General features: G+C 54.0%; 9 protein-coding genes across 9 annotated transcripts; 5 read left to right on the forward strand and 4 right to left on the reverse strand.

Annotated features, from left to right (window-relative positions):
* Positions 1 to 1264: 1264 nt before the first annotated feature.
* On the forward strand, positions 1265 to 3690 carry K460DRAFT_352212 (uncharacterized protein; the record flags this gene model as incomplete). Its single annotated transcript, XM_040931630.1, has 2 exons — positions 1265 to 2009; positions 2057 to 3690. The coding sequence occupies 2 exons, from the start codon at positions 1265 to 1267 to the stop codon at positions 3688 to 3690; spliced, it is 2379 nt and encodes a 792-aa protein (XP_040789587.1).
* Positions 3691 to 4918: 1228 nt separating this feature from the next.
* On the forward strand, positions 4919 to 8881 carry K460DRAFT_51881 (uncharacterized protein). Its single transcript, XM_040938484.1, has 2 exons — positions 4919 to 4978; positions 5078 to 8881. The coding sequence occupies exon 2, from the start codon at positions 5302 to 5304 to the stop codon at positions 8623 to 8625; it is 3324 nt and encodes a 1107-aa protein (XP_040789588.1). The 5' UTR covers positions 4919 to 4978; positions 5078 to 5301; the 3' UTR covers positions 8626 to 8881.
* Positions 8882 to 8899: 18 nt separating this feature from the next.
* K460DRAFT_363136 (S-adenosyl-L-methionine-dependent methyltransferase) lies at positions 8900 to 10673 on the reverse strand. Its single transcript, XM_040932765.1, has 2 exons — positions 9594 to 10673; positions 8900 to 9504 (listed from the first exon to the last, which is right to left on the reverse strand). The coding sequence occupies exons 1-2, from the start codon at positions 10413 to 10415 to the stop codon at positions 8986 to 8988; spliced, it is 1341 nt and encodes a 446-aa protein (XP_040789589.1). The 5' UTR covers positions 10416 to 10673; the 3' UTR covers positions 8900 to 8985.
* Positions 10674 to 10987: 314 nt separating this feature from the next.
* K460DRAFT_413836 (P-loop containing nucleoside triphosphate hydrolase protein) lies at positions 10988 to 14951 on the reverse strand. Its single transcript, XM_040937631.1, has 4 exons — positions 14666 to 14951; positions 13643 to 14610; positions 12024 to 13556; positions 10988 to 11970 (listed from the first exon to the last, which is right to left on the reverse strand). The coding sequence occupies exons 1-4, from the start codon at positions 14726 to 14728 to the stop codon at positions 11247 to 11249; spliced, it is 3288 nt and encodes a 1095-aa protein (XP_040789590.1). The 5' UTR covers positions 14729 to 14951; the 3' UTR covers positions 10988 to 11246.
* Positions 14952 to 15039: 88 nt separating this feature from the next.
* K460DRAFT_363139 (PH domain-like protein) lies at positions 15040 to 16984 on the forward strand. The gene is made up of 2 exons (XM_040932766.1): positions 15040 to 15530; positions 15586 to 16984. The coding sequence occupies exons 1-2, from the start codon at positions 15288 to 15290 to the stop codon at positions 16591 to 16593; spliced, it is 1251 nt and encodes a 416-aa protein (XP_040789591.1). The 5' UTR covers positions 15040 to 15287; the 3' UTR covers positions 16594 to 16984.
* Positions 16985 to 17431: 447 nt separating this feature from the next.
* K460DRAFT_352217 (uncharacterized protein) lies at positions 17432 to 20554 on the reverse strand (the record flags this gene model as incomplete). The annotated part of the gene is made up of 4 exons (XM_040931631.1): positions 17432 to 19270; positions 19325 to 20328; positions 20409 to 20477; positions 20533 to 20554. The coding sequence occupies 4 exons, from the start codon at positions 20552 to 20554 to the stop codon at positions 17432 to 17434; spliced, it is 2934 nt and encodes a 977-aa protein (XP_040789592.1).
* A 2543-nt stretch (positions 20555 to 23097) lies between these two features.
* K460DRAFT_363142 (uncharacterized protein) lies at positions 23098 to 23872 on the reverse strand. The gene has a single exon (XM_040932767.1). The coding sequence runs from the start codon at positions 23835 to 23837 to the stop codon at positions 23283 to 23285; it is 555 nt and encodes a 184-aa protein (XP_040789593.1). The 5' UTR covers positions 23838 to 23872; the 3' UTR covers positions 23098 to 23282.
* A 209-nt stretch (positions 23873 to 24081) lies between these two features.
* Positions 24082 to 25225, forward strand: K460DRAFT_52075 (phosphatidylinositol glycan class L). The gene is made up of 3 exons (XM_040938486.1): positions 24082 to 24384; positions 24446 to 24548; positions 24603 to 25225. The coding sequence occupies exons 1-3, from the start codon at positions 24168 to 24170 to the stop codon at positions 25120 to 25122; spliced, it is 840 nt and encodes a 279-aa protein (XP_040789594.1). The 5' UTR covers positions 24082 to 24167; the 3' UTR covers positions 25123 to 25225.
* On the forward strand, positions 25226 to 25748 carry K460DRAFT_52082 (uncharacterized protein). Its single transcript, XM_040938487.1, has 2 exons — positions 25226 to 25579; positions 25705 to 25748. Exon 1 carries the CDS (start codon positions 25329 to 25331, stop codon positions 25566 to 25568), a length of 240 nt encoding a protein of 79 aa, XP_040789595.1. The 5' UTR covers positions 25226 to 25328; the 3' UTR covers positions 25569 to 25579; positions 25705 to 25748.
* Positions 25749 to 26223: the final 475 nt, after the last annotated feature.

The following is a 26223-nucleotide window of genomic DNA, read 5'->3' on the forward strand; positions in this document are numbered from 1 at the left end:
CAGGGTGCCGATCGCTTCCCTGTTTTGCCTGTCTCTCCAGATTCAGCACCCCCAGATGGCGATCCATGCAAGATTAGGGCATGTGCCTTTATGTTTCGTGTCCCAAGCGGGCCTCGCCAGCAGTCCACCACGACGCTCGATTTGGACAGCCCGAGAAAACAGGAAAGCTCGCACTCGACATCGGCCAGGGTACGGTACATTACATGGTGGCGGTGAGAGGGCGACTGACTTTGCCGCGTGTTGGTTGATGTTGATCTGGTCACCTCTGCTAATAAACCTACAACTACCCTGCAATGGGCCCGGAGGAGACAGAGGGAAACTCTACCCAAGGTACCCCTAGTCCTTTGATGACTTTGATCGAGTCTGGGCTGCTCAGGATGATGTAATGCCAGTCCATGCACTCCTCCCGATCTCTATCACGCTTAGAAGGCTGCTATTTCCGCCGTGGGTGGGGATTATGGCCGAGAAAGCTCCTGCTCCCTTCCCGCAGTTGTACATGACGGCCCAAGTACGCCGAAAAGTTGACGCTGTCATAAATTTGGAATATATACTCGCCGACTCGCTGTGCTACTAGATAATTTTGGCTCCTTGTCATGAAGCAACGTCCGCTACTGCGACCCCGCCGAGCAACTCTATAGCACCTCTCCGCGTCATCCGCCATCCGCCATCCGCCATCCGCCATTCCCCTGCACTTGCACACCTGCACACCTGCGCTCGCGCCCCGCCCTGGTCTGACTTGAGTGTGAATTTGTAACCTACATGCCTGCTAGATCGGGCCCAACTCCAAACAACCGTGGTCCCTGTCACTCGTCTGTCGTTGTCCTGACAGAGCACCCTTCATCAAACGCCAGCGCAGCAGACCTTCCTCAGCACCGCATTCCCGCACCCTTCCGACCAACTGGCAACTTGACCGCTTCATTTCATTACCCTGGCATGTGTCGCTGCCTGCATTGGAACTCTACTATGCCCACAGAAGCGACCTGATTGTTTCTTGACTGTGAGTGCCTGTCTCATCTCCCCTTCGCTGTGTCTGGGTCCCTTTGTCCAAGCACCACTCAACCTCATTTACCCCTTCCCAAAGCATCCGCATGGGACATGGTTATGCTACCGTAGCCAATAACTCCTTTGTACCCCTCTCATGACTCTGAAGAGTTACACAAGTCATTGCGTCGTCTACATTTACATTGCCGCTTCCCTACAAGTCGACTTGCGCCGCATGCTTTCTGCGCACACATTGGACGACTACTAACGCCGTCGGTTCGCCATGACAGAATACCAAAGTGTATATACTGACCGCGGTCGACTCCGCTACATTCCCGATCACCAACACAGCCCCTCACACACTCACCGAGGCATCTTCCAAGGGCGCCACCGACGACCGCACCGCATCCACATCGCACACGTAGCTCCCGACCCCACGCTATTTCGCAACCAGAGGCGACAGACGACTAGCAAGTCGTACGTTACAGAAAAGCTGGCGGGCCCGCGGGATAACGCTAAACGCTTCCTACGCTCCTTCATCGACACTCACTTCGCCCAGAACCCAGAACCCACTGATATTCCCTCTCCTCGATCGTCTACGAGCAGTAATCGCAACTCGGTCGCTTCATTCCCGGAAAGGTGGTCGCCGGCGACTGATGATATGAGATCGAGCACGAGGACTACAGGCGCAGTGGGCGCAATTGGAGCAACAATAGCTGCACCGGGCATACCCCGCCCCTCAGTAGTAGAATCACATCGGTCCCACGGGAGGACATCCACCAAGAGCATGGTCAGCAGCGTGAGGACTATGCCAGAAGAGAAGCCCGTAGCTTCGGGGGGAGGTGTCAATGTGAACATTTCGCTCACAGAGCCGGTCCTCTTCCTCCGGGGCTTCGAACAGGCCGAACATTCTGAACGAAGCACTGCCATGCTTCGTGGAACACTAGTCCTGAAGATCGCCAAGCCTGCAAAGCTCAAGGCCATCACCTTGAAATTCAGGGGCAGAGCAACCACAAAGTGGCCAGAAGGTAGCTTTTCACTCACATGCCGCTTGTACTTTGCTAAACAGTAGTAGGCATTCCTCCCAAAAAAGTTGAATTCGAAGAAGTCGACACTCTCATGAGCCATACATGGCCATTCTTTAACTCACAATTCCCGACAGCAGAGAGCGGAACAGGTGCAGATCACGTAGAGCTCTACAAGGGCAATGCAAACCTGGGCAGCTCACCAAATAACTCTTCATTGAATCTAACATCAAAAGAGGCAAAACGCTTGTCACTGCAGCTGAACCAATCACGAAGTTTTGGCAAGGGCGAATCTCCATCAGGCGGACCCTCGGTGGCACAAAAGGGATACAGAACCTTCAACGCCGGCGAGTACATGTACAACTTTGAGCTTCCGCTGGACAGTCACCTCCCCGAGACGATTGATGTCGACCTTGGCTCTGTAAAGTACGAATTGGAAGCAACAGTCGAACGCGCTGGTGCCTTCCGCACCAACCTCATTGGCACCAAGGAAGTCACACTCATTCGCGCACCATCAGAAGGCTCTCTAGAGCAGGTTGAGCCAATTGCCATTAGTCGGAGTTGGGAGGACCAGTTGCATTACGATATTGTCATCTCAGGCAAATCATTCCCTCTTGGAGCCCAGGTTCCCATCGCGTTTAAGCTCACGCCGTTGGCAAAGGTACAATGTCATCGGATCAAAGTATTTGTAACAGAAAACGTCGAGTATTTCTGCAACCGCAAGCGGGTGCACCGTATGGAGCCCGTCCGGAAAGTCCAGCTATTCGAGAAGAGAGCAGATGGCCCACCAACAAGCACGTTCCCCGGGAGCACAATGAGGATAGTTTCGGGGGGCGGCGTTCCGTACGATCAAAGAGCTGCCGCTGCCCGAGGCGAAGACGTACAGGTGCAAGATCCTACTAACCTCCTAGGTGCTCTGGGTGGAGACGCCAACATTGGCCCCACAGAGATGGAGTTTAACGTACAATTGCCCAGCTGTCACAACCTGAAAGACAAGGACAAGCAAGCGAGACTACACTTCGATACCACCTACCAAAACATCCAAGTGCACCACTGGATAAAGCTTGTTATGCGCCTTTCCAAACCTGATGTAAATGACCCGACCAAGAGACGACATTTCGAGATTTCGATAGACTCACCGTTCCACATCCTTTCATGCCAGGCCACACAAGCAAACACATCATTACCAGCGTATTCATCGCCTGAACCCGCGCTTGGCAGGCCCGGGGTACCCGAATGCGGGTGCCCAAACGCACCCATCCGACGCACCTCCCCTACGGGCTTCGTACCAACGCTTAGTTCTCTGAGTCGTTCAAGAGGCAACTCGGAAGCCATCATTGCACCCCCGGCGCTCGCACGCCCACAGGCAGCACACATTGGCGGCCCCAACGAGGCGACTGTGCAACGACCTATTCACCTTATGCGAGTACCATCTTTCAACCCACCCGCCTTCTCGGACGAGGAGCCACCGCCACCGCTAGAAACACCGCCTCCTCTTTACGAGACGATTGCATCCCCCACGAGCGGTTTAGCCGATTACTTCTCACGGTTATCAGACCATTATGATGACGATAGCGACGCCGAGCGCAATGACCGCAGGCGGATTGAGATACCCTTGACGCCTGGTGGTCGCACGAACAGGAGTATGGATGAAAGAAGAATATGGCTGCCGGTCGGCCATTGAGGGGCTGACGCAACATTTATGCTGGTGTCTTGGCCTGGGCCACACTTGAGCCAGCGGCATGACGATATGAAGTATAGAAACGGGGACGTCATGTCACGCAAAGCAACGTCACATTTTGTATTTTGTATTATGCGAACTTGGATTATTTTGAGAAGCATATCTGGGAATAAGGAGCACGCGGGAAAACAGGCACAATGTTGGCACTGTTTGTTTTGGGCATAGAGCGCTTGCGGGTTTTTCGCGTTCATTTTACTCTTGGTTTGGGGGTTGGGAATGCCCTTGTTGGCGTGCGCTTGGTCAAAGGCGCACTATTGTCATTTTTGGGCGACATCTCCGTGCTATGTACTGTATGGCACGGAAGGCCACAACTTGTAGTTAGCTGGTCGATTTGAGTTTGTAGATAACGACAATGTATATACTCGCGACAATCAAAGCAGCCAGCTGGACAAGCTCCGCAAGCGGGCGTCTTGGTCGTATGCTGTGACATGGTCTGCCCGCAGATGATGTTCGCTCTGTACAGGATACGCAGCCATCATGTGACCCGCAAGATGCAGGTTGCTGGTCACATGCGGGGAAGCCGCAGGTTCTCCCCCACTCTCTTGATGCCCGTGACAGCGCCCTGCCTGTATTCTCACACATTCATGTGCATAGCCAGGCCTATAATACAGTACCGTACCGTACCCCCATGCACGTGGGTTGGCGCACAAGAAGTTGGGGTGGTCGTTGTCCTGCCAATCGGAAACCAGTGGCCTCCGCCCCCAGCGCCGTCGTTTGGTTTTCTTTGACCAGACACGGAGAAAGAAAGAAGAGATAACAGGGACCATTGACGTCGTTCCCATTTCAAACCACTCTTTGCACCATCCAGAACCCATCCATCTTTGGTGGTAAGAATTCCCCCCGTCCTTCAATTCGTTGAGCTGCATCATCCGCGAGTGGCGCGCCATTGGTCCACATGCAGCATCGCGGGTTGGTGAAGATTCGTAGGCCAAGGTGCAGCCAAGTTCTTAGCCACGATAATCCTGCGCTAGTATTAAACACCCGGGACATGTCCGCCGTCTTGTCTGCCCTCTGCCACCCTCTGCAGTCGAGCAGACATTTGCCTCGTCGAAGCCTGCAACGCGCAATTGGTGCGCCCCCATTTGAGCCCTGAGGAACCGCCGCCTGCATCTTTCTGTAGAAATCAATCCCTGAGGCTGCTGCATACCAGCTGCTTTTGGCGCGTCTTGAGCCTCTCGCTCCCAAATCAAGCCTCTGAAGAGCCTGCGCCGAGCTGAACGGGCGTCTCTCTGTAAGCTCACTCCACCCTGCGAAGCCTCGTCCTGGGGGACCTCTTGACTCTGGCTCTTCAAATTCCAAACTCATTACTAACCCGTCCGTCGCTTTGCAGATTCTCCACACCCACATACTTACAGGCGAATCGCGCCTTCCCCACAACCCCGCCAGACCCTTCGATCCTCCCATACCCCTTCTCTCCTAGGGCCCGCGATTGAACGCAGCCTCGTGTACATGCATCCCAACTTGGGCTTCACCAAACTTCTTCCCTCGTCGCACACGAGACGTATAAGATCGTGATAGACGCGCACACAAAGAAAAGGATTCACACGCGCCGCAATGGCGTGGGACCACCTGTCGATTACGAAGCCGCATTTGGTCTACATCATCCTGGGCGGCTTCACCAGCCTGTTCATGCTATGTTCCTCCGTAATCAAGGAGCGCCTCTACATTGGTGAAGCCACGGTGGCTACCCTCTGTGGCATCATCTTTGGCCCGCATGCCGCCGACTTGATAGATCCCGCATCATGGGGCAATGTTGACCTGATCACCCTAGAGTTCTCGCGTATTGTCCTGGTCGTACAATGTTTTGCCGTAGGAGTCGAATTGCCGAGAGCGTACATGGAAAAGCACTGGAAGTCGGTTACGCTGTTGCTTATCCCCGTCATGACATTCGGCTGGCTCATTACCAGTCTGTTCATCTGGGGGCTCTTCCATACCCATCTGAATTGGCTCGACAGCCTTTGCATTGCCGCTTGCGTTACGGCTACTGATCCTGTCCTAGCCTCCTCGGTCGTCGGAAAGGGCAAGTTCGCGAAACGAGTCCCCAAGCATTTGCGAGATTTGTTGTCGGCTGAATCTGGCTGCAACGATGGCATGGCTTTCCCCTTTGTCTACCTGGCCATCTATCTCATCCGCTACCGCCCGGACGCTACCAAGGTCGCTTACCACTGGATTTGCTACACCGTCCTCTACGAATGTCTGTTTGGCGCTATTTATGGAGTGGTAATCGGATATGCTGCTCGTCGCGCCATTCGATGGGCCCACGAAAAAGACCTCATCGACCGCGAGAGTTTCCTCGTCTTCTACTTTGTCCTCGCCCTTTGGTGCGCCGGCTCGGGTGCTTTGCTCGGTCTAGATGATTTGCTCGTAGGCTTTGCTTGTGGAGTAGGCTTTTCGAACGACGGTTGGTTCCTCGAAAAGACCGAAGAATCGCACGTTTCCAACGTTATCGATTTGCTCATCAATTTGGCCTTCTTCGTTTACTTTGGCGCAATCATTCCTTGGGGGCAGTTCAACGCCCCAGAGATCCTCGGTTTGTCACCATGGCGCCTCGTTGTTCTAGGCCTCTTGGTGCTCTTCTTCCGCCGCTTACCCATTATGCTATTGCTCAAACCCGTCATACCCGACATCAAGACCTGGCGAGAAGCTTCCTTCGCTGGTCATTTCGGGCCTATCGGAGTCGGTGGCTTATTTGTTGCTATCCTTGCAAGAGCCGAGCTAGAGACCGAGTCAACAACGCCCTTGGCTGTACTCCCCGAGGAAGGATTCGAGCACTTGAACATCATCGAGATGATATGGCCAATCACATGTTTCCTCGTAATCGTCAGTATCGTTGTTCACGGTAGTTCAATTGCTGTATTCACCCTGGGCAAACGCATCAACACGCTCACAATCTCTCTCTCGTACACCCAGGCGAACGAGGATGGACCTGGCTGGATGGACCGTCTTCCTCGTATCCAGTCCCGCTCGAGATCGTCCATGTCTGTTGGTCGGCGTCCATCCGAGTCGTCGATTGATGAGAAGGCAGAAGTGACTGGGCCAGGTCTGCTTCCTTCAACTGGCTTCGCGGGCACCTTTCTGCGTCGCCAGAAAGAGGAAGAGAACGCCAGTCGCTCCAATTCAGTCCGTGCCACCAACCGGCGGAAACGATGGGATGCCGGTCGAGGTCCTGGTGGACCAATTTCTCAGTCTGCTATTGCTCCTTCTAGACGCGATGAGGAGAAGGCAGAGGTCACATCACCAGAACAAGATACGGACACATTTGCTGACAATATGGCTGCTTCCAGCGATAGCTCGTCAAGCGGAAAAGAGAAGATGAAGATGCGCGAACCAGAAGAGGAGATATATCAAGAGGGCGACAAGACCATCATCGAAGACCATGAAGGCAATGTTCTCGAAGTTCGGGATAGCAACGGTGAGCACGGGAGACAGAGGCAGGAGCATGATGCAGACAGAGCGAAGGAACTTTTGGTGGAAGAGGATGTTGAACACGGTGTCGCGCAGAAAGAGCATGGTGGCAAGCTTGAAGAAGCTCCTGGAAAGATAGAGGATGCCATTGAGCATCCTCAAAAGACCTGGCGAAAACGAATGCAGAGCTTTTCCGGGAAACATCATCACCATCACGAGGACAATGTCGCAGACTCTTCAAAGGCTCAAAAACCCACGCGGCAACGTGGGCCAGCTCTGGCCTACCAATTTGGTAACACCATTATTGTCGAAGATGAAGATGGAGAGGTTATCAAGAAGTACGACATACCCTCTGCATCCAAGAAAGAACAACGTCCTGGAACACAGCGTGGCCAAACTATGGTGGAGTCTTCTAGTCGCGCTATCCAGAGCCTAAAGAGGATGGGAACGCACATGGGAATACCAACTCACCAAGAAGCCGGGCCATCTGGCACTGAAGGCACTGAGGGCAAGAAGAAGAAGCCAACTGACGATGATGATGATGATGATCTTCTTCGCTTCACTGTCAATGCCGGTGGTCGCAGGATGAGCAAAATGGAGTTTATCCAGCAAATGGCTCAGATGAATCCGAAGGATCGTGCGAAATTTGTTCAGAATAGCGACGTCCCTGACGCTGTCAAGACGGCGGCAGAGCAGGATGCAAGGGATCACAAGGACGCTCAGCGTCGACAAGCAGCAGCGACGGAAGCAAATGTTCCTCCGGTCGTTGGCGAAGAGGGCGAGGCTGAGATTCATAAGATCGAGTCGCCTGTAGCAGACAAGGAGGGACGCGCTCGCGGCCCTGAAGGCTTGACGCTGGTCGACAGCAACAACGAAGACGTACCGTTCCACTCGGTGCGAGAAGACCTAGCTAGCTACTCACTTGCCCAGAAGGATGAAACCGCTGCACAGCGCCGCCGCCGTCTAGCGTCTGAACAGTCACAACCCACTCAGCAAGAACCTCGCAACGACTATTTCGAGGCAGCTTCTGAAGAGGAGACCCCTGCGGAACGCCGTCGTCGCCTTGGCGCCCTGAAAGGGTCCTCTTCACCACCACCACCAACCACACGCAGACCGCGGTCCCTCTCTCCCGAGAGCAAACAGGGGCCCCAGGAAAACGAAAGTTTCGATGGTGAAACAGCAGCAGAGCGCAAACGTCGTCTCGGCGCGCTTGGAGTAGGTGAAGATGACTCGCCAGAGTCGGATTCTGAAGACGAGGAAACCGGCGACCCGCTCGAGACGGGTCGTGGAACGCATTCGAGAGCAGGCGAGCAGAAGCAGGCTCTGCCACCGCCTCGAGCACCGGGCATCCGATTTGCAGATCAACCTCGTATACCGACCAAGGATGAGCGCGCTGCCGAGGATGCCAAGGAGAAAGAGGAGAGAGAGACCGGCAAGAAGAGTGGGCTGAGTAAGCTGATGCGAAGAAAGTAAAGTATGTTTTGTTACTTCTTGTAGTAGATCTATATCCAAGGGTGGTAACATGGAGCCGCGGCGTTTTGGTTCTTTTTTTTAGGAGGGTGAAGTTGTCGTTCGATACAGCCGTGTTCGCATTTCAGCGTGCATAGAAATAGACGAGCATATGGAGGCATGTTGGTTGGCATGGAGAAGATACACACAGGGAGGATTTGCCAATGATTAGATTTAATGCAGCAGTTACTCCATCCAGATCATGTTGAACATCAATAGGCTGAGTGAGACACGCCTAGCGGAGATGGACTACTAGAAGGTATTTATTTGTGTGACCTTTACTCTGGTATAGCTAACCGCTCGACGACGTCATGGAGCTATCGATTAGCCCCTCCACACAGCCTCTAGTACACACATGAAGCTCAACGGATCCGCCTTGACCCTGACAACATCGTACCTCTCATCCGCCTGTTTGAAAATCTCCTTCCACGCCTGCACCGGCCTCTCCTTCGCATTGAACAGGGCCATCATGCGCAAGTCCGTCGCGGTACCAAAGCCCTGGATACTCCTCGGCAGCTCCTCCTCGCTGGGCTCCTGCTTGCCCACGTAATCAATAAACACAATGCGCGCTCCGGGCTTGAGCGCCGGCCGCAGCGCCTGCAGGATCTTGACTGACTCGACGTCCGGCCAGTCGTGCAGGATCCACTTCATAATGTAGATGTCTGCTGAGACCGGCTGCGGGTCGAATAGGTTGTGCGTACGGAACGACACGCGCGATCGTAGGTCGGAGGGGAATTCTTTTTCGAAGACGGGGGCGACTTCGGGCAGGTCTTCAACTATGATCTTCAGATTGGGGAATTTGGTCGCCAGGACGGCGTCGTCGTGGCCTGCTGAGCCGCCGAGCTGGAATGGACAGTTAGCAATATTTCCTTATGAGCCCCCGAAAGTACCGCTCTTTGATTCAAAATCGAGAGTAGGGGAGAAAAACTCACGTCGACTACTGTGACATCGCCCGCGGCCTTCCAATCAATAGCATCGAGCACGATCCCCTCGGTGCCGAACAGATCCTTGATGTACGCCATGAACTTTACAAAGTTCCTCTGGCGCCAGCCCTTCTTCTCTCCCTCGCCATCATTCTCAATAAAGTCCCAGCTATTCTCATAGTCGCCCCACGCACCGCCCGAATAGCACAGCTTGAACGCCGTCTCCTTCATGTTCTTGGTAATCTCGGGCTTGCCCTGGCTGAAGCGGCGGAGCGCTTCTGGAAGCAGGAACATGGGCGGGCCCGTCTCGTCCAGGACCATCTGGACGAGGGCGGAGAGCCCGGAGTCTTTGGCGAGCGCGGCGGAGCGCGAGGTGTGCAGGACGGACGTAGCGGTTGGAGAGGGCTTGACGAAGAAGCGCATGGTGATTGCGTGGTCTAGCACGCGGCTGACTACTTCAAGGGGGAGCTTGGTGTACTTTGCTATTTCCTCGTAGCTCGCTTGCCCGCCCACGGGCACCGCGTTCCAGAAGTCGAATTGGTTGAGGATGTTCAAGCATGAAGTGTCCGGGATGGCCATGTGCACGTAGTTGAAGACGCTCTCGCTGGGCCCCTGGCTCAAGATCCACATGTCCTTCAGCGCATCTTCAAGGAGCTGGCGAGTCAAGAAGACGTCGCCTGGGAGCCGCTCGTATTTGATCGGGCTGTCTGCTAGAAGCGTCACGGGTGGGACCTTGTCTGCTTCGAGCTGCTTGGTCATTTTGGCAGCCAGCTCGCTGATCTGAGCCGCGAGGCTGTTAAGCGTAGCAATGTCTTGCTGTACGGAACCCATCTTGTCTCGGCCAACTCGGCAAAAGGCAAAAAGGGGAGAAGAAAAGGGTATATCTGTATTGGGAGGGGGGGGAAAGCCGTGTACAGAGGCGTGAGCAGCAAAAGACACCACCAGCAAGAGGGGGGTATGACGGAGCCCAAATACTTTTTTTCTTCTCTCTTCCAACCCGCTATGTCTCTCTAGCAAACTAAAAGTCCCCGTCCGTCATCGGGCCATCAAAATCTGCGCAAGCAAGCACGCCAAAACACGCTACATGCCCACACAGGATGATCGTCTCTGACCGTCTACCCCCGCGATTGGAGCGACGGGAAGGAATCGATCAGGATCCTGCATGATGAGGAGATTATCTTATCAATCAGATAAGATTCTTCCTTGCATGTGCACTAGGCGCCAAGACGATCAGCTTTTGCAACTGCCAGTTTGGGGACTTCGTCCTGATGAAACGCGGCTGGAGGGTGAAGGGCGGACCGAACCGGAGGGGTGTTGGTGATGTCATTCGTGGTGGGGGCGCTGCGACTAGTCGCGAAACACTCCGGGCTTTTTTCGCAACAAGTAACGCGTTACAAGTAAGGCTCGTTGTGTATTAGGAGGAGTCGAGGCGTCGTATTAATCTATTCGTCCTTCACACTCCCCTATTCAAGACTAGCAATGTATATGAGGAAGTAGGAGCAGGTTATAGCCTGGGTAAAGATTTTATACGCACATAGCCCCGTGTTGCATGTGCCCCTCCATGTCATCACCAACTCATTCTCAATTGACACGAACCACTTTTTTAAGGCTTCTTCATGCATGTCTCCACACGACCTCTCAGACTTGAAGTTTCTCCCTAGCCTACCGCTTAAGCGTCTTCTGTTTCTCTGCGTCCCTAACAAGCACTTCCCTGACGAGCAACCCCTTCCTCCGTCTGACTTTGTCTACGTACCTCTTCGCTACATTCTCTTTGTCTGCTAGTTCCCCAAGGTCCTCCAGCTCATCCTCTGTAAACGGAACCCAGAATGGATCTTCGTCCAGCATCTCAAAGCCCGCGAAGCGTAATTGCGGCGAAGCAGAGCCAGACGACCGTTTACGGATTTCATCCGAGAAGCCAAAGGACTCGGCGACAGGGAGGTGGGCGAGGATGGTGAATGTTTGATTTCCTGTGGTGGAGGCGGAGGAGGTGGAGGATAGCGTCTCGCTAAGTATGGTTCCCCTCCTTCTTGTAAGCACGGCATAGACCCTACCCAAAACATCCGTAGACGCCTGAATTTCACACGAGTACATTGCCAGCAGCATTCTTGGAGACCAGTCTAGGAATCCTTGATGGATACTCGAGCGGACCGCTTTGATGACCTCGCCGGTAAGCCGACCACGGTCTTGTGCTGACTCGTCGTTAGGTATATTGAGGATCACGTCTTCGAGAAAGACGGCCACACCCTGAACGGGCTCTGCGCAGCAAGGACCTTGTGCTGTTGCAAGCTGAAAGGCATAGGCTATTGTCGAGGCAAATGTATGTGCAGTGATGGCGCGATCCGAGTGCGTTTCGGTGTCAGGGTCTGGGGATGCAGATTCCCGGAGCCTAGGAGCATACTTAGTATGGTATGCAGTTGATAGAACAGCTCGCGGACTTACGCTTTGCCACATATCCCAGCTTTTGTTGCATCTACTAAGATGTTCGGTCCTATTCTTCTGGGTCCAAACGCTGTAATCTGCTCAATCACGTCCGTCCATATCTCCTTCTGTCCCTTTGCTTCTGCAAAAGCCTCCTTCAGCTGCTTCTTGAAGTCAGCAAAGTCGAGACTCTGCCCAATCTCTCGTTGCTCAGCCTCTTGGATTCCATCGTCTTCGGCTCCAGTAGCCTCGTGCGGTGCATGGGCACCTGGGGGATGGCCTCCATCCTCGTCTCTTCTCTCTGAATATAGTCTTTTGATCGCGCCTGCGTTTTTGCCGAGGAAGTCGGTCACACTGGAGGGTAACGGGCGTACTCGTAGACGTACGGAGACATGTTTACTTGCGGTTTCGCCAATGACAGTTCCTCGAGGTAGGTTCGGGTCCTTGGGCGGGTTCATCTCGGCTGCAGCAACGATCGATTCTCTGTATGGTACGATGGGCTCGCCCGCCTGAATCTCGCACTTTGCGAAGCGCTCTCGAAGATCCTTCAAACAGCGCTCGAGATGCAGTTCGCCTGCTGTGAGAATGACGTGCTCTCCACTCGGCAGCTGCTCGTACTCGGCACACGGGTCGCTTTGCACCAGCAGGTTCAGTCCCTTGATCATTTTGTCTAGATCGTAGGGATTCTCAGGCTCCAGCGCAACGCGGACGATAGGTTGTGTGCCCATCTGAACACCAGCAAGATTTACAGATCCAGGCAATTGTGAGCAGAGTGTGCCGGACTTGAGTATGTGCCCTTCAAGCCCACCAATCCCAAAGACAACCCCGGCGGGTACGGATGTTAGGGGTTCTAGACCACGACCCATCATTAGGTATAGCGCTGTGACTTTGACCTTCTTCGGCTCTGGGGCAGCGTGAGGGTTCGCGGGCGTGAACTTGGGACCAAGAACATAGACCTCGTCTCCAACGCTCAGGGTTCCCGAAAAGATTCGAGCGAAGCCAATCAAATGTTCCGTTCCTTCTTCTCCTGCTTCTGGTGTTACTTCTTCAGGCGTCTCTGTTTTGCCGATGGCAGCAGAGCTGAGCGCTTCGGTGACACTGTCGACATCTGCACTTTCGCCATTTGCTACGGCTTGCTGTCGTGCTATTTCTGCTCGCTTCTTCCGGCCCAAGTCTCTTGCCTCTTCGGCTGTCAGAGCTCCACCTCTGCGCTTGTTCTGCGGCAGCTCGCTTTCGGGTACGGAAATCATCTTGCTCACGTAGGCAACAACAGGGGCATCCTTGGCCGTCTTGAAGCTGGTCATTGCATCTCGGACCTCGGGAGCAACGTAATCAGCGCCTGGTGAGGTGTCTATGATCTCGGGCATCCTCTCAGCCTGCGCCTTCGAGGGTGGAGGCAAATACTCGGTGACTGACACTAGGAGTGCCGTCGAAAGGGGAAGCCAAGCCGCAAAGAGCGCCATCAAGAGCGCACGCGGGTCGCGCGATCGAAGGATGTGCGCTGGGAGATTGAGGCTGAGCGACTTGGTGATCTTTTCGACCATTGTGGGATCTCTGTTGGGAAAGGGATAAGTATATTGATAAGGTATATACAGTGCAAGCAGGGAACCGCAGTTGACAAGGAAAGGAAATCCACGCACCCCTTCCCGTTGTTACCTCCAGTGGTAGCCTCGTATAGAGCCCATATGTTGTCCAAAACTAGCTGGACGAACATGGGCTTGAGGTGTCGGCCCTTCAGATGCTTGGATCCGAGCACTCGTTTCGTCTTGGGATCTAGGTAGAAGTCGCCCCACAGTACCTTTTCAAGCACGGCGCGCTTGATACCTAGCTTCCGCTCGTAGAGACCCGCGAACTGCTTCACGGTGAAGGCCCAGCCATCAATGGCACTGCCGAAGATGACGTTGTTCTTCTCTGGTGCAAAGTAAATGTCTTGGTCGTCCTTTTCCTCGTACTCAGCCGGGGTGCTGGTGGTATCTATGCTGTCACCGTTTTCTAGCATGGTGGATGGTCTTGTGTCCGCCTTGTCGGCAGCCACTGCCGTTAGTCGTTCTTCCATCTTCTCGCGCCAGCGAAGATCGTCTTCCATGCGCTCGCCTTGGTAGAAGCTACCCATGACGGCGTTTACCTGTTCGAGCAGCTTGCTCAGGTGTGTGTATGCTTCTGCTGGACTCATTTTCAGTTCTGTGATTAGCCTATCCATTTTGTTGATGACGAGCAAAGGCTTCAGCTTCTCGATCCATGTCTGGCGCAGCACGGTCACTGTCTGACTACATACGCCTTCGACGGCGTCTACGAGCACGACGGCGCCATCACAGAGACGCGATGCGGTAGAGACCTCGTAGCTAAAGTCTACATGGCCTGGCGAGTCTATCAAGTTGATGAGCACCTCTTTGTGTTCGGGCTGCGCGTCTGGGGCAGAGCGGCGCAAGAGCGAAAAGTACAGCGAGATGGCCGACGACTCCATGGTGATGCCGCGCAGCTGCTCGTCCGGTCTCGAGTCTAGAAACCTAATCTTGCCGGCGAGCTTGGGGGAGATGATGCCGTTGGTGGCGATGAGGGCGTCGGTGAGGGAGGTTTTGCCATGGTCGACATGCGCGAGGATGCAGATCTGGGCAACAAGGTTAGCGGCGAAGGGCTGCTGCTATGCGGGCGTGAAGACTAGCGTTTCTGATGCCTTCGGGCGACTGCTGGAGCGAGACCAGCTTGTCGCTGGGGACCACAGGCATAATGGCGACGGGGTGGCCTTGGTGTTTCTGAAACTGGCGGCGGGCGCGAATGCGGCGCTATGTGGTGCCTCGATGCAGTGGGAAGCGTTTCACACGGTACCCAGATCAAATGACAAGGAGCGTGTGGGCTAGTATTGGGCAGAATGGACCACGTCGTGTCCTTGCAACAAAGGCTGAACTGAGGTTTGCTGCCAAAGGCGAGTCTGGCGGGCTGGGTGCGGTGGAAATGGAAAATGGGTGGAACTTGTCTGGCGGGCTGCAAGGAACCCCGCCATGATTCGCTCAGCGGCGTCGTCACTCTCTGGGCGCGTCGACGTTGCAAGACCAGTCCAACGTCAACGGCTGCAATCGGCGCTCTTTTTGTTGTTATATTCCTTTTATTTATAGCCCCTTGTTTAGTCCCTCCTGCTTCACATTCCTGCTGTCTGCCTGCCTGCCCCTCGACGGTGGTGCAGTTGCGGCTCCATGCATTCCCCCTGTCGCTCGCCTGCCGCCGTCGCCCATGTTGTATATTAGGAGTATACACACCCCCTTGCCCGTCAATGTCACGGCCACAGCCATGGCGACTCTCGCCCAAAACGGCTTACAGCAAACGCCAGCCAAAGCCATGGCAATGCGCTCAACTGGTATGAGGCTGGCTACACCTGCGCAGCCGCATTTCGACAAGATGGCGGCCATCGCCAGCACTACTACTGCTACCACCACCACAGGCGTCATGTCGCCCGTCAACCAAGACGGCTGCTTCGAGTTCGACCGCATCATCAAGGCTGGCACTGTGGTGAAGCGTACGCGCAAGACCAAGGTGGGTGCTACTCGTCGGCCCTGAGCTCCCTGCGCCTGCTAATTCCCCTGCGCAGTCGTGGAAGCCCATCTACGTGGTCCTGCGCCCAAACTGCCTCTCGATATACAGGGACAAGGACGAGACGAAGCTGCGGCACCAGATCAACCTCTCGGAAATCACCGCCGTCGCCCGCCAGAGAGACTCGAAGAAAAAAATGGACCACGTCTTCGCCATCTTCTCGCCCGCGCGCAACTATCACCTCGGCGCTTCCTCCGACAAGGAAGCACAAGACTGGGTAGACCTGATACGCACAGAGGCGCGCATCGATGAGGACGAGGGAGAGCCGCAACTCATGAGCCCTGTGTCCGGCTCCAAGTCCAAGACCTTCGCCGGCTTGAACAGGTCTGCCATGGAGAATATTGCCTCCAGCTCGTCCGAGGCTGAGCCCCGACCCTCGAGCTCCATGGCGCCAGAAAACATGCACAGCGCGCGACGGCCTTCACAAGCCCTCAACTACTCTGGCAACGAGCGGGGCTCCATCTCAGACTTTGACTTCTCCGACACTGGCTTCCAGGGCTCCGCCAATTCCCTACCCCCCAAGAGCTCGCAGCAGAAGCGCAATGTCAGCCAGCAAAGCAACATTGACTCGACGCCCGACGACGAGCGCGTAGTCTACCACGGCTGGCTGTACGTGCTCAAGTCCAAACGCGGCGTGCGCCAGTGGAAGAAGGTCTGGCTAGTCCTACGACCCAAGTGCCTGGCCTTCTACAAGAACGACCAGGAATACTCCGCCAGCCTCATCATACCCTTTTCGAGCATCATCGATGCCGTCGACATCGACTCGGTGTCGAGAAGCAAGCAATACTGCATGCAAGTCATATCCGACGAGAAAAACTTCAAGTTCTGCGCGGCAGACGAAAACGCCCTGGCCAAATGCCTCGGAGCTTTCAAGAGCTTGCTGGCCAAGAAAAAGGATGCTGGACAGAAGCGCGTGCTCCAGACAGCTCCAGACACGGGCAATGGGCAACCAACGCAGCAGCAACCTGCGGTGCCTTCTTCCACTACCACGTCTGCGCCGGCGTAGCAACCTGAGGTCTAGCCATCGAAATAATAACCACAGTCATCCCCTTGGTCCACCTTGACTCATTTGTACATACGCCTCTCTCGTCCGCCTTGACGACGAGCACCACTACCAACCACTAATCACAACCAGCCCGTCCATCGACTTTCCTTCCTAACCATCACCACCAATTCGTCCATAACGATGCATCACGATTTACGACTTCCCATCTTACTGCCCTTTGACGGGTCCCTTTGATACCTTTGTTTGGATACATGCTTGGAAAGTAGTTTAGTATGTTATAGTAGTGTCGTTGTAATATTGCCGCCCTTGAGCAGGGCTTAAGTGGAAGCTTATCGAATGCAGAGTTGTTTCTTCCGCTTCCGTCTTTTTGATCTGATGGTTTCTATATCAACTGCCTCCATCTGCCTCCCACCTTATGACTCCTCTTGTGCCACGCATGACCCCACCACCATACAGCACGTCTCCAAGTCCAAATTCATCCCCCTCACCCGTTTACAAAAGGAAATCATCTTAAACTCCATAGACCGTGTCAAACATAGTAGTCACAACGCACACACAAAGACGTGATCAGTTCAAAAGACCCATGCATTAACTATTACTACAGGCGGCAGGCAATACCATTTTTGCGACAGACTAGTCCGCCCAAATCCTCCACATTAATAGGGCCTATTGCTATCCACCGCTACAAAACAAACCAAAAGACAAACCCTCTTTTACCCTCGTACTGAGCGCCGTAGCGCAATCGTGGTATCATCCATGATCAAGAAATGAGAAGTCGTTATCATGATCCGCAGTCATGCATCATGCCGATCTCGGGGTATCACAACTGGCCATTCGTCTAGGTGCGACCCTGGAAAACAGGGTTTTGGTCACCAAAGGTAGTGCTGTACGTGTTGCTGCCCTGTGTTCCAGCCGTGTTGCCGAGGCCAGTGGTGCCACCAGTGGTGCCAGGGGCCGCGTTGAAGGCGTTATCAACTTGGGTACCGAACCCTTGACCACCGTGCTGCTGCTGATGCTCGTGGGTACCAGGAAGGCCACCAGTAAGGCCTTGGCCACCAGTGAGCCCTTGGCTACCAGTAAGTCCTTGGCCACCAGTAAGTCCCTGGCCACCAGTGAGTCCCTGACCTCCTGCAAGACCATGGCCGTGCTGCTGGGAGCCAGGAAGCCCACCAGTCAGACCAGCACCAGTTGCCTGGTTGGGGTAAATGCCCTGACCAGTCTGGTTGGAAGTGCCGTAGCCGCTAGTACCATCATACTGAGAAGGGTTGAGACCTGAAGAGGCACCGAGACCCTGACCAGCACCCTGGTCGTTGGGACCACCGTACCCACCAGCACGACCATGAGGCTTGCGGGTGACGCTACCAATCTTTGGTAAGCTGGAAGACTCCTTGGCAGATCCAATGGAGAAGATTGGACTCTCCCACTTGTCACCCTTGGCAGCGAGCTCCTTGTACTCAGTAGCCTTGGACGAAATGCCACCAGGTAGGGAGATGTTCTTGAAGATGGAGTCGTGCTGAGTAACAGCCACATTGACCTGGACATCCTTGGTCTTCTCCTTGATCTCCTCCTTCTTCTGCTTGCCTTGCATGACACGCCTCTGGGCAGCAGAGGCGTAACGCTGGTAGATGTTCTGAATGTTCTGAGGATCGGGGTTGCGCTTGACCTCAGCCTCGGCGCGGTCAGCCTCAGTCTTGATGTCGTAGAGGATGCCGTCAAGTTGATTGGCGGAGTCCTTGATCTGCTTCTCCAAAACCTTCTGGATAACAGGGCGCATGACCTTGAGGAGAAGGGGCTTGAACATGTTGAAGAGAAGCTTGTGGTTGCTCTTCTTCATCTTGATCTGGAGATTCTTGATATCGGACTCAACCTTGGTAACCTTGAAAAAGTGAGTCTGCGCGTTGTTCTCACGTGCCGCGTCAGCAGTCTCCATCTCGACCTTGAAGCTGAAGCCAGAGCCGCCCATGAAGATATCCATCACACCCTTATCAGTGATGGAAGGGAAGCCCTGCTTCCGCTTGATGTAGTAGGAGACATCGCGAAGATCCATCTGCACACCGGAGACGGATAGCATGACCTTGTTCTTGTTCTTGCTCGAAATGGTCTTGCGGCCCCAGCGCCAGTAGTTGTCGGAACCAAACTCGAGGGAGTTGGGGGCGAGGTTGTCGCCCTCGATGACAAGATTCTCCACGACAGCGTCGATCTGAGGGTCGCTGTACTCGATGCGGGGAATAGGGATGTAGCGAACATTCTCGAAGATGCCGGGGAGGATGACATCGGTCAAGTCCTTGACAAGATGAGGCTTGAACACGGTCTTGCCATTCTCATCGTTTCCGAGGTCGAGGAACAGCCTGTTGACCGACTCTGCAAACTGCTTGTTCTGCGGGTCCGCATCGAACTGCTCGCCAATGAACTTGAACTCGTCGGCGATGCGATCAGTGTGGCCACGGTAACGGCCGCGCAACAAGTGGTGGCCATCATCGTAAAGGCGGTTCCACTCGTCGTTGCAACGATCCTCGAGGATGAAGCCCTGCTGCTGCAGCGTCTTGCGAATGAAAGCATCAATGCGCTTGAACCAGTTCTTCAGCTCAGGATCGCGGTCGGCATCCTTGTAGACCTGATTGATTGATTCGATGAGGTCATCAGCCGAGGTGTTGTTGGCAAATCGCTCGAGAAGTGTCTTTAGGTTGGTTAGCCAATGCTTGTTCTCAGAATGAAATCCTGTATTACACACCTTGAGGTCAGCTTCTGCGACTTGAAGAGCATCGTCTTGATGCGCACCTTGGACGGTTCCTGTGGTCTGCTGGCCCAGGTTCTTGCCGTGGCCGGCATACTGCTCTGCGAGTCGGAGTAGCGTCTCGATGGCACGCTGATAGTCTTGATGACCCTGGATTTCGACGACCATCTTCTTAAGGCGCCAAATGGTCTGGTCGCGACGCTCTTCGGGCATCTTGCCCTTGAGGTAGTTGTTCAGCTGATCACGGCGGGCACGAGCTGCGTCCTTGTCCTCCTCGGACACATTCTCGTCAACCTTTTGCTTGGCCACGTTGGCAGCGGCGCGGGCATCGAGACCGGTAGACTCGCCAGTCTGGCCCTCGTGAGCACCGCGTTGAGCTGTATCACGGGGATCACGGGATCCCTCAGGGTTGGCAGCTTGGTTGACGTCGCCAACGGCCTCCTTGGCATCCTTCTTGCCGAATGGCAGGCTTTGCTTGGCCTGGTTGCGGAGCTTGTCCCTAGATAGATCCGGGGTCTCGTGCCAGGTGTTGTCGTCTGCCGGCTCGTCGAGGCGGTTGAGACGATCTTCTGAGGGCTTTACCTTGTTGGCGGTGTTCTGAGCGGCATCGCCAGCAATGTCTCGGAGCAGGACAGAGGCATCAGAAAGTAGCTTCCTGAATTGGCCGTTGGAGATGACAAGGGTGCCGAGAGTGCGCAGGCCATCCAGGGCCTCGTTGCCGTGTTGCTTGGCGGTGTCCTTGTCGACAGGCGCGTTGGGTAAGCTGGTGTTGGCACCGGTGATCTGCTCGGCCTGCCAGATGAAGTCTTGTAGCAGATTGCCCTCGTTCTTGGTGAGGAGCAGGATCTTGGCCTGCTCAATGACGGATTTTAGGTCAGACACGAGCTTCTGGCCCTCACTTGACAGCTTCTTTGAGGGCGAGCTGAGCGGGTGGGACGCAAGGGCTGAGTTGAGGGCCACGTCGATTTGCTTGTTGGACGGCACCTTTCCGTTCGCAAAGGCTGGGAGGACAGAATCAGCATTGTTGCGGAGCGTGTGCGACGCAGACGAGCGTTGCCGCGCCAATAGCACGTGCACATACCTTGGAAGATACCAAACAGCTGGAGCTTGTTGTTGACATCCTTTTCCTTTTGCTTTAGGTCAACCGGGCCTGGCAATTGTTAGCAAAGGGGCCAGCCAATACAGGAGCACTGGAAGGGACGTACGGTTGACGGCTTTCGAAGACATGATTGTGTTTGTGGACACTGCTTGTCGGGGTATCGAGGTGGGGTATCAAATAAACAGACGCAATCAAACAATGGGGAGGGAGAATGGGGTATAGTAGGGTGAGGAGAGTGGGAGTGGGATGGGTATCTGGTTGGTTTTGTGTGGAGGAAGAGGTATAAACGAGGAGGGCAGGGCGGCTTTATTATTTGTGAGTGAGGGCGGGTTGCGTGGTTGCGTTGGTTGCCGTGACACGGGGGGGGAGCTGCAAGCGGGTTGTCGACGAATGTATGACGTAGGGGAACGCGAAATTTCCCAGCCAGCAGGCCAAAACAAGAGACAGCTGAGCCTATTGTCTAATGGACTCCCCGCCAGGACCGCAGGGGGCGTGCACCGAGACGAGCAGTGATGTGCAGCCGTGGATCGAGATGCTGCGGGCCAGAGAGCGCGTTTCCCTTCTGGCTATTCAATTTTCCTGAATTGATGCGAGGATGCCTTTTGCCCTGCCAGCTGCCACGGCTGCGTTATGCTGCATGTTGCCCGACATGGAGCCCAGGCCAGGCTCGAAGGAGGAGGGCCCTGGTCGACATGACGAGCGTCGACAGTGAATGTGGACTCGCATGTACGCGATCGCCGCCCAGGTTCGAGGATGTGCGTCATGGGCGGATTCGTGCCGTTAGCCACAATCCTATACTGGCGCAGAAGAATGCCATCTCGACGCGCCAGAAAGACGCCAACGCCATTGATACCGACGGCTACCCCGAGCCCCTTCTCCTTCTACGCCATGGCTGTCCTATAGTGCCTGGTCACGAAATATTCCCATCCCTCATACTTGTGCCACGTGCCTGACAGGCTGAAAGGGAGCTCGTTGCACACCAGCTTTTCTCTCGCCATGCGCCACCACGACGAACACAAGCTTTGGCTACATGGAGACTAGCCAGTGGCTAGTGCAAGCAAGCAGGTGGTCTAATGGATTGATTCAAGTCAGTATCATCATGACGGAATCTGTTAATCCCATCCCTCCATCGCTTGACACGCTTGCTCATTCGTTGGCGTACTGGGCCTGGCTGGCGAGTCGCTCCCATGGGCGCGCTTTCCGACGCCACGCACGCACAACCGTGTCCGCGGATGTTGATAGCAGGACACTGAAACCGGGAACCACCACACAAACGAACTCTTGGGTATACACCCTAGCCGTCTTCATGGGTTATTCATGGGTTATAACCGGTCTGGGTTCCTGCATGACAAGGACCTCACTTCCAACTGAGGCAGAACAGATACATGTTCCGCATTCAATGTTCCTGTGGAGAATGGAAATACAACAGTCTCGCATCCATCTGGAACATTCCATCGAACATCACACGCCCAACGCTTCCGAATAGACAATACAAGACCTCTCTCACTAGCTTGGAGATTTCACACCCTTCCAAATGACTCTACCCACAATTCTTTCAGATCCTCCGCTGAACTCCACAATCTCTTGACCGCTACCGCAACCATCAAAATCCAAGAACAGTCCTCACCTGACATCTTCTCCGGCATCGGCACACTTTCCTGATCACTGCTCACACCATTGAACTTTTTCCCCGCCAGGTGCAACTTTACCCCTTTGGATATACAACGAATTCAACAGCTATCTCAGCACTTGCAAAGTATTGTCCAGAGCAGAGCCATTCTAATAAACAGTGACAAGGCAAGAGGCCACGTTCCAAATTCCCAAGGCCTAGGAACGAGGCTCTACTTAGCTGTGGTACGAGTCCGACTTGTTGAGAGGTACGTCTCGTTTAGGACATGATCAGCAACTGAGGCGCATGAAAACGCCAAAGCGTGAGTACGGGCCACCTCCTTCGACATCGAAACCAACATCGCCCACGACGATTCCATATTGTGTACATTGATTAATCTGCAAGCCTTTAAACATGGAAGAAGCGCCAGATGGAAAAAGTCCTAGTGCGTCCACTATGGTGCTGGGACGCTGGTACGTACTGTATGTACGTGTCATCCTGCATGCGAAAGTCTGAATCCTCACGACTAATGCATCGCGTACTAAACGGTGTGCCAAACAAGGGACATTCAATCGTTGAGCTTGGGGGTTCATTCGACATGCTGGGTTTCCTCCAGGCTTCCACAACCACGTGCCTATAACGCCCCAGTTCTCCACACGTCTCACGCGAACCGCCCCAACACAGGCTGCAACACTCACGTGCATTCACGTGTCCTTCCGCCTACTCGTCTCGACGTCTATATGACTGCCTCCTCTCGTCCCTTCCATTGCTCTCCTTTCCCATACTTACCAAGATCAGGGTTCGCGAGCACATGGATTCGCGCGACCGGCGTAGACTGGCTGCATGGCACATGGCAGGCCTGGTCTGCGTCTGATAGCTCTGCGTGGGCTGTCTCTGGCGTAATTTTTGCTTTCTTCATTGATTCTCACGTCTAGTACGGGGGATCGAGGAAGGAAGGTCGTTGACGTTGATGAGGCCAGGTTGAGGGGAAATGGAGCTTTGTTGAATTCGAAGGGTTGGATGCTACATCCCGACTTAAAGGTTGTTGTTCCATTCCAAGCGTGCCTCGAGGCTTATGGTTAGCCATTCCGAGTCCGTTGCGAACTACGACACAATCCCCCCTCCCATACAAAGGATCTTGTCCAAGTCCCACTTTCATCATCTACGACTTTCTTTTCTCCGCCCGCGAGCACATGCATGCAATAGCGAAGCTCCAAAACGTATAACCTGCCCATCAAATCGAGACTTCAAAAGAAGTTGAACCCATTCCACCACGTGTAACCAAACACGCTGAGTGCACTGATCACTGCATATGGCAGGCTCATCTCGATGACGCTCCAGATCCAGAGCGTGCCAACTGGAGGAGCAGCCTTCATGACGTAAAAATAGCCGTGCTTGTTGCCAGAAAATACCAAATAGCACCCCGCAACGATAGCGCCTGCAAAGAATGCAAGTTCTCTAAGTATGGGGAAGCGATACGAGAAGTCGACGTGGGTGAGGTACACTAGCAGGATGAATACAGGCGTTGCAGTAGCGGCCCGCCTGAAGATCTCGCCCCATAGTATCTCTTCGCGGTACTGACTGTAAACGATGACATCGAGTGTGAGGTGCAGTGCTGCCATCGAAGTCGAGTATAAGAGGGCATCCCCAGCAGGTCCTATCCCAGCGTCGCCGTCAACGCTCGATTCGCTCACCTTCCCTCCTCCCGGCTTGGCCCTATCCAACTCTCGTTGCCTTTCGTCTGCAAGCTGAAACAGTGTCTTTCCCTTCGGTGCGGAATAGTCGGGGTGCTTGAGGATCATCTCTACGCCGTTTTGGTCGAGGTCGGTGGTGGGCTGGAAAGCGCTTCCGGTGCTATTTGAGCTGCCTTTCGACTCTTTTGCTCGCCGCTCTTTCCGGTTGCCAGTAGACATTGTCGATGAGGTTGGTTGAAACGAGTGTGTTGTGAGTTTGTGCGGAAAAGCAACGTCGCGTGCTGTTGTTGGAACAAACTCCAACATGACGTGGGTCAAAGCTCGCCCATGCCTCGGTACGGCCCGTTAGGTTTCAGCACCGCCTTTCCTCCATTGTGACCATAGCAGCATCCGCTGTCTTCTGATAGCTTCTGAGTCCTCTTGTTGCCGTGCCTCGCTATGAACTGGATAGCCTGGGCCTCTGTGCCCCTCATCTTCTTCGGCTTCTGGATGTACACTAGCACGCTGGGTGCCTCGTTCCCCTCATTACAGAACAAGCGCATCCTGCTCCTAATCGCTCATCCTGATGACGAGGCCATGTTCTTTGCGCCTACTTTGCTGGCTTTGACGCGTCCAGAACACGGAAATCACGTCAAAATCCTGTGTCTGAGCAGCGGTATGCCCTAGCTAGTTCTTATATGCGCCAGCAATGGCAACTGACACAAGCTGTGACATAGGCGATGCAGATGGCTTAGGCCAAGTAAGGAAGAAAGAACTGATCAAGAGCGGGCTTCAGCTTGGAATTGGCAGCAAGGATGACATTCTCATCATTGAAGACAAGTAGGCGCTCCTGACTTAAGACACTACCGACAGCCCACTAATATTAGTGTACAGGAACTTCCCAGACTCAATGACGGTAACTTGGCACCCTCGCCTGATATCGAATCTCCTTACCACCGCCTTCGCCCCGAAAATGGCTACAATCTCGTCCAAAGAAGCACCGCAGGCCACTGTTGACGCCATCATCACCTTCGACGCCCACGGTGTCTCCTCACACCCGAACCACAAGTCCCTCTACGACGGCGCACATACGTTTCTAAAGGCGCTTATGCATCGACATAGCGGGTGGGAATGTCCAATCAAGTTGTACACCCTCACTACGACCTCTATCTTCCGCAAATATCTTAGCTTGCTGGACGCGCCTGCTACAATAATTGGCGCTATCATCAAGAAGAAGGAGCTTGGCAGCTTTCCGACACCGTTGCTATTTGCCAGCTCACCGGCCGGCTACCGGACCGCTCAGATGGCCATGACGACGGCACATGAGAGTCAGATGCGCTGGTTCCGTTGGGGTTGGATCGTTTTGTCGCGGTACATGGTCCTCAACGATTTGAAGAAAGAGAAGACGCTGTGATACAGCTTTCACAAAAATTTAAGAACGACCACAAGAGGCAAGAGTTCTATACGAGCATCGACAGTACTAGTTGCAAAAGGACTAAAAGCCCAATACTCCGTCTCTCTACCCACCAACTAGACTTTCTGCTGTGAAAGCATCTGCCCTTGTTCGACAGTGTTCAAGTAACACGGCGACTGCATGAATGGAATTTTCAAACTCCGAGTATGCGGGATATCCTAGAAAGGCAACTGTCGGAACACGGAAGCAAAGTCGCGGATCAAGACCTGAGGTATCGGTGTGCATGCAGAGGTCATGAGTCAGCGGGATTCAGCCTTATCGTGCGTGTGGCCATGCTCAAGAGGCTTAGTTGCATATTGTTTGTAGCCATTCTGCTTTCTGGCTCTGGGTGCTACGTTGCACGACCAAACGGTGCAGTGTTTCTTGGGCATCGGATGGATTGGTAACGTCACAAAATGTACAAAACTCACGCCTTACTTGACAGTACTCGTGTATTGAGTGCGCGCTGTGCAAGTGTTCAAAATGTTCTATGTTAGCTTCACTTCTCGCTCACGACGGATACACCGCTAATTATGTATGCAGAGATATTGTACCCACATACTCAATCCTTACGCGCGGTGAGAAGACCGAGACTGTGCCACAATGTTGCTGTCACCCTTATTTCGTCTGCCTGCCGAGCCTCACTTTGACATGTTAGTTCCCACGAACTGCATAACAAGGTGAGCCTTGCCTGTACGAGTCGTTACTTTAGGTCGATAATCCCACCCCCTTCGCATTGTGACTTCCTGATTGCCAAATTGAGCATCTAAGCTGCGGCGAGATACTTGTATACCTACCATCTATGCTGGATCCACCTTAGGTCATCACTTCGGCCAAGCTGATGACTGGTCTTACACAACTGAGTGGTTTGGAGATTGCAAACGCATACGACTTTATGATGTCTAGTTCGAACTTTAACGTCTTCCAAACGCCATCCTCTTCAACTCTCAATCTCCAATAGGTAATACACTGCTAGACAGCACATCGAGGTTACACATGACTGTTCCAAGACTCTTCACCACGATTACACGACTCTAATCCTTCGCTCACTTCTAGCGACTG

The sequence above is a fragment of the Cucurbitaria berberidis genome, assembly GCF_010015615.1.
Source record: "Cucurbitaria berberidis CBS 394.84 unplaced genomic scaffold K460scaffold_2, whole genome shotgun sequence".
NCBI classification, from domain to species: domain Eukaryota; kingdom Fungi; phylum Ascomycota; class Dothideomycetes; order Pleosporales; family Cucurbitariaceae; genus Cucurbitaria; species Cucurbitaria berberidis.

What these genes read in the sequence shown, in the direction of transcription:
- K460DRAFT_51881 (XM_040938484.1), top strand. Translation starts at nt 5,302, where the DNA reads ATGGCGTGGGACCACCTGTCGATTACGAAGCCGCATTTGGTCTACATC.
- K460DRAFT_52082 (XM_040938487.1), top strand. Translation starts at nt 25,329, where the DNA reads ATGCGGGATATCCTAGAAAGGCAACTGTCGGAACACGGAAGCAAAGTC.
- K460DRAFT_363142 (XM_040932767.1), bottom strand. Translation starts at nt 23,837, where the DNA reads ATGATCCTCAAGCACCCCGACTATTCCGCACCGAAGGGAAAGACACTG.
- K460DRAFT_363136 (XM_040932765.1), bottom strand. Translation starts at nt 10,415, where the DNA reads ATGGGTTCCGTACAGCAAGACATTGCTACGCTTAACAGCCTCGCGGCT. An exon ending in GCGATGTCACAGTAGTCGAC is followed by an intron (nt 9,505 to 9,593) that starts GTGAGTTTTTCT and finishes TGTCCATTCCAG; the next exon opens with CTCGGCGGCTCAGCAGGCCA.
- K460DRAFT_52075 (XM_040938486.1), top strand. Translation starts at nt 24,168, where the DNA reads ATGAACTGGATAGCCTGGGCCTCTGTGCCCCTCATCTTCTTCGGCTTC. An exon ending in AATCCTGTGTCTGAGCAGCG is followed by an intron (nt 24,385 to 24,445) that starts GTATGCCCTAGC and finishes GCTGTGACATAG; the next exon opens with GCGATGCAGATGGCTTAGGC. An exon ending in ATTCTCATCATTGAAGACAA is followed by an intron (nt 24,549 to 24,602) that starts GTAGGCGCTCCT and finishes ATTAGTGTACAG; the next exon opens with GAACTTCCCAGACTCAATGA.
- K460DRAFT_413836 (XM_040937631.1), bottom strand. Translation starts at nt 14,728, where the DNA reads ATGCCTGTGGTCCCCAGCGACAAGCTGGTCTCGCTCCAGCAGTCGCCC. An exon ending in CGCCCGAAGGCATCAGAAAC is followed by an intron (nt 14,611 to 14,665) that starts GCTAGTCTTCAC and finishes CTTGTTGCCCAG; the next exon opens with ATCTGCATCCTCGCGCATGT. An exon ending in GCTGGGATATGTGGCAAAGC is followed by an intron (nt 11,971 to 12,023) that starts GTAAGTCCGCGA and finishes GTATGCTCCTAG; the next exon opens with GCTCCGGGAATCTGCATCCC.
- K460DRAFT_363139 (XM_040932766.1), top strand. Translation starts at nt 15,288, where the DNA reads ATGGCGACTCTCGCCCAAAACGGCTTACAGCAAACGCCAGCCAAAGCC. An exon ending in AGCGTACGCGCAAGACCAAG is followed by an intron (nt 15,531 to 15,585) that starts GTGGGTGCTACT and finishes TCCCCTGCGCAG; the next exon opens with TCGTGGAAGCCCATCTACGT.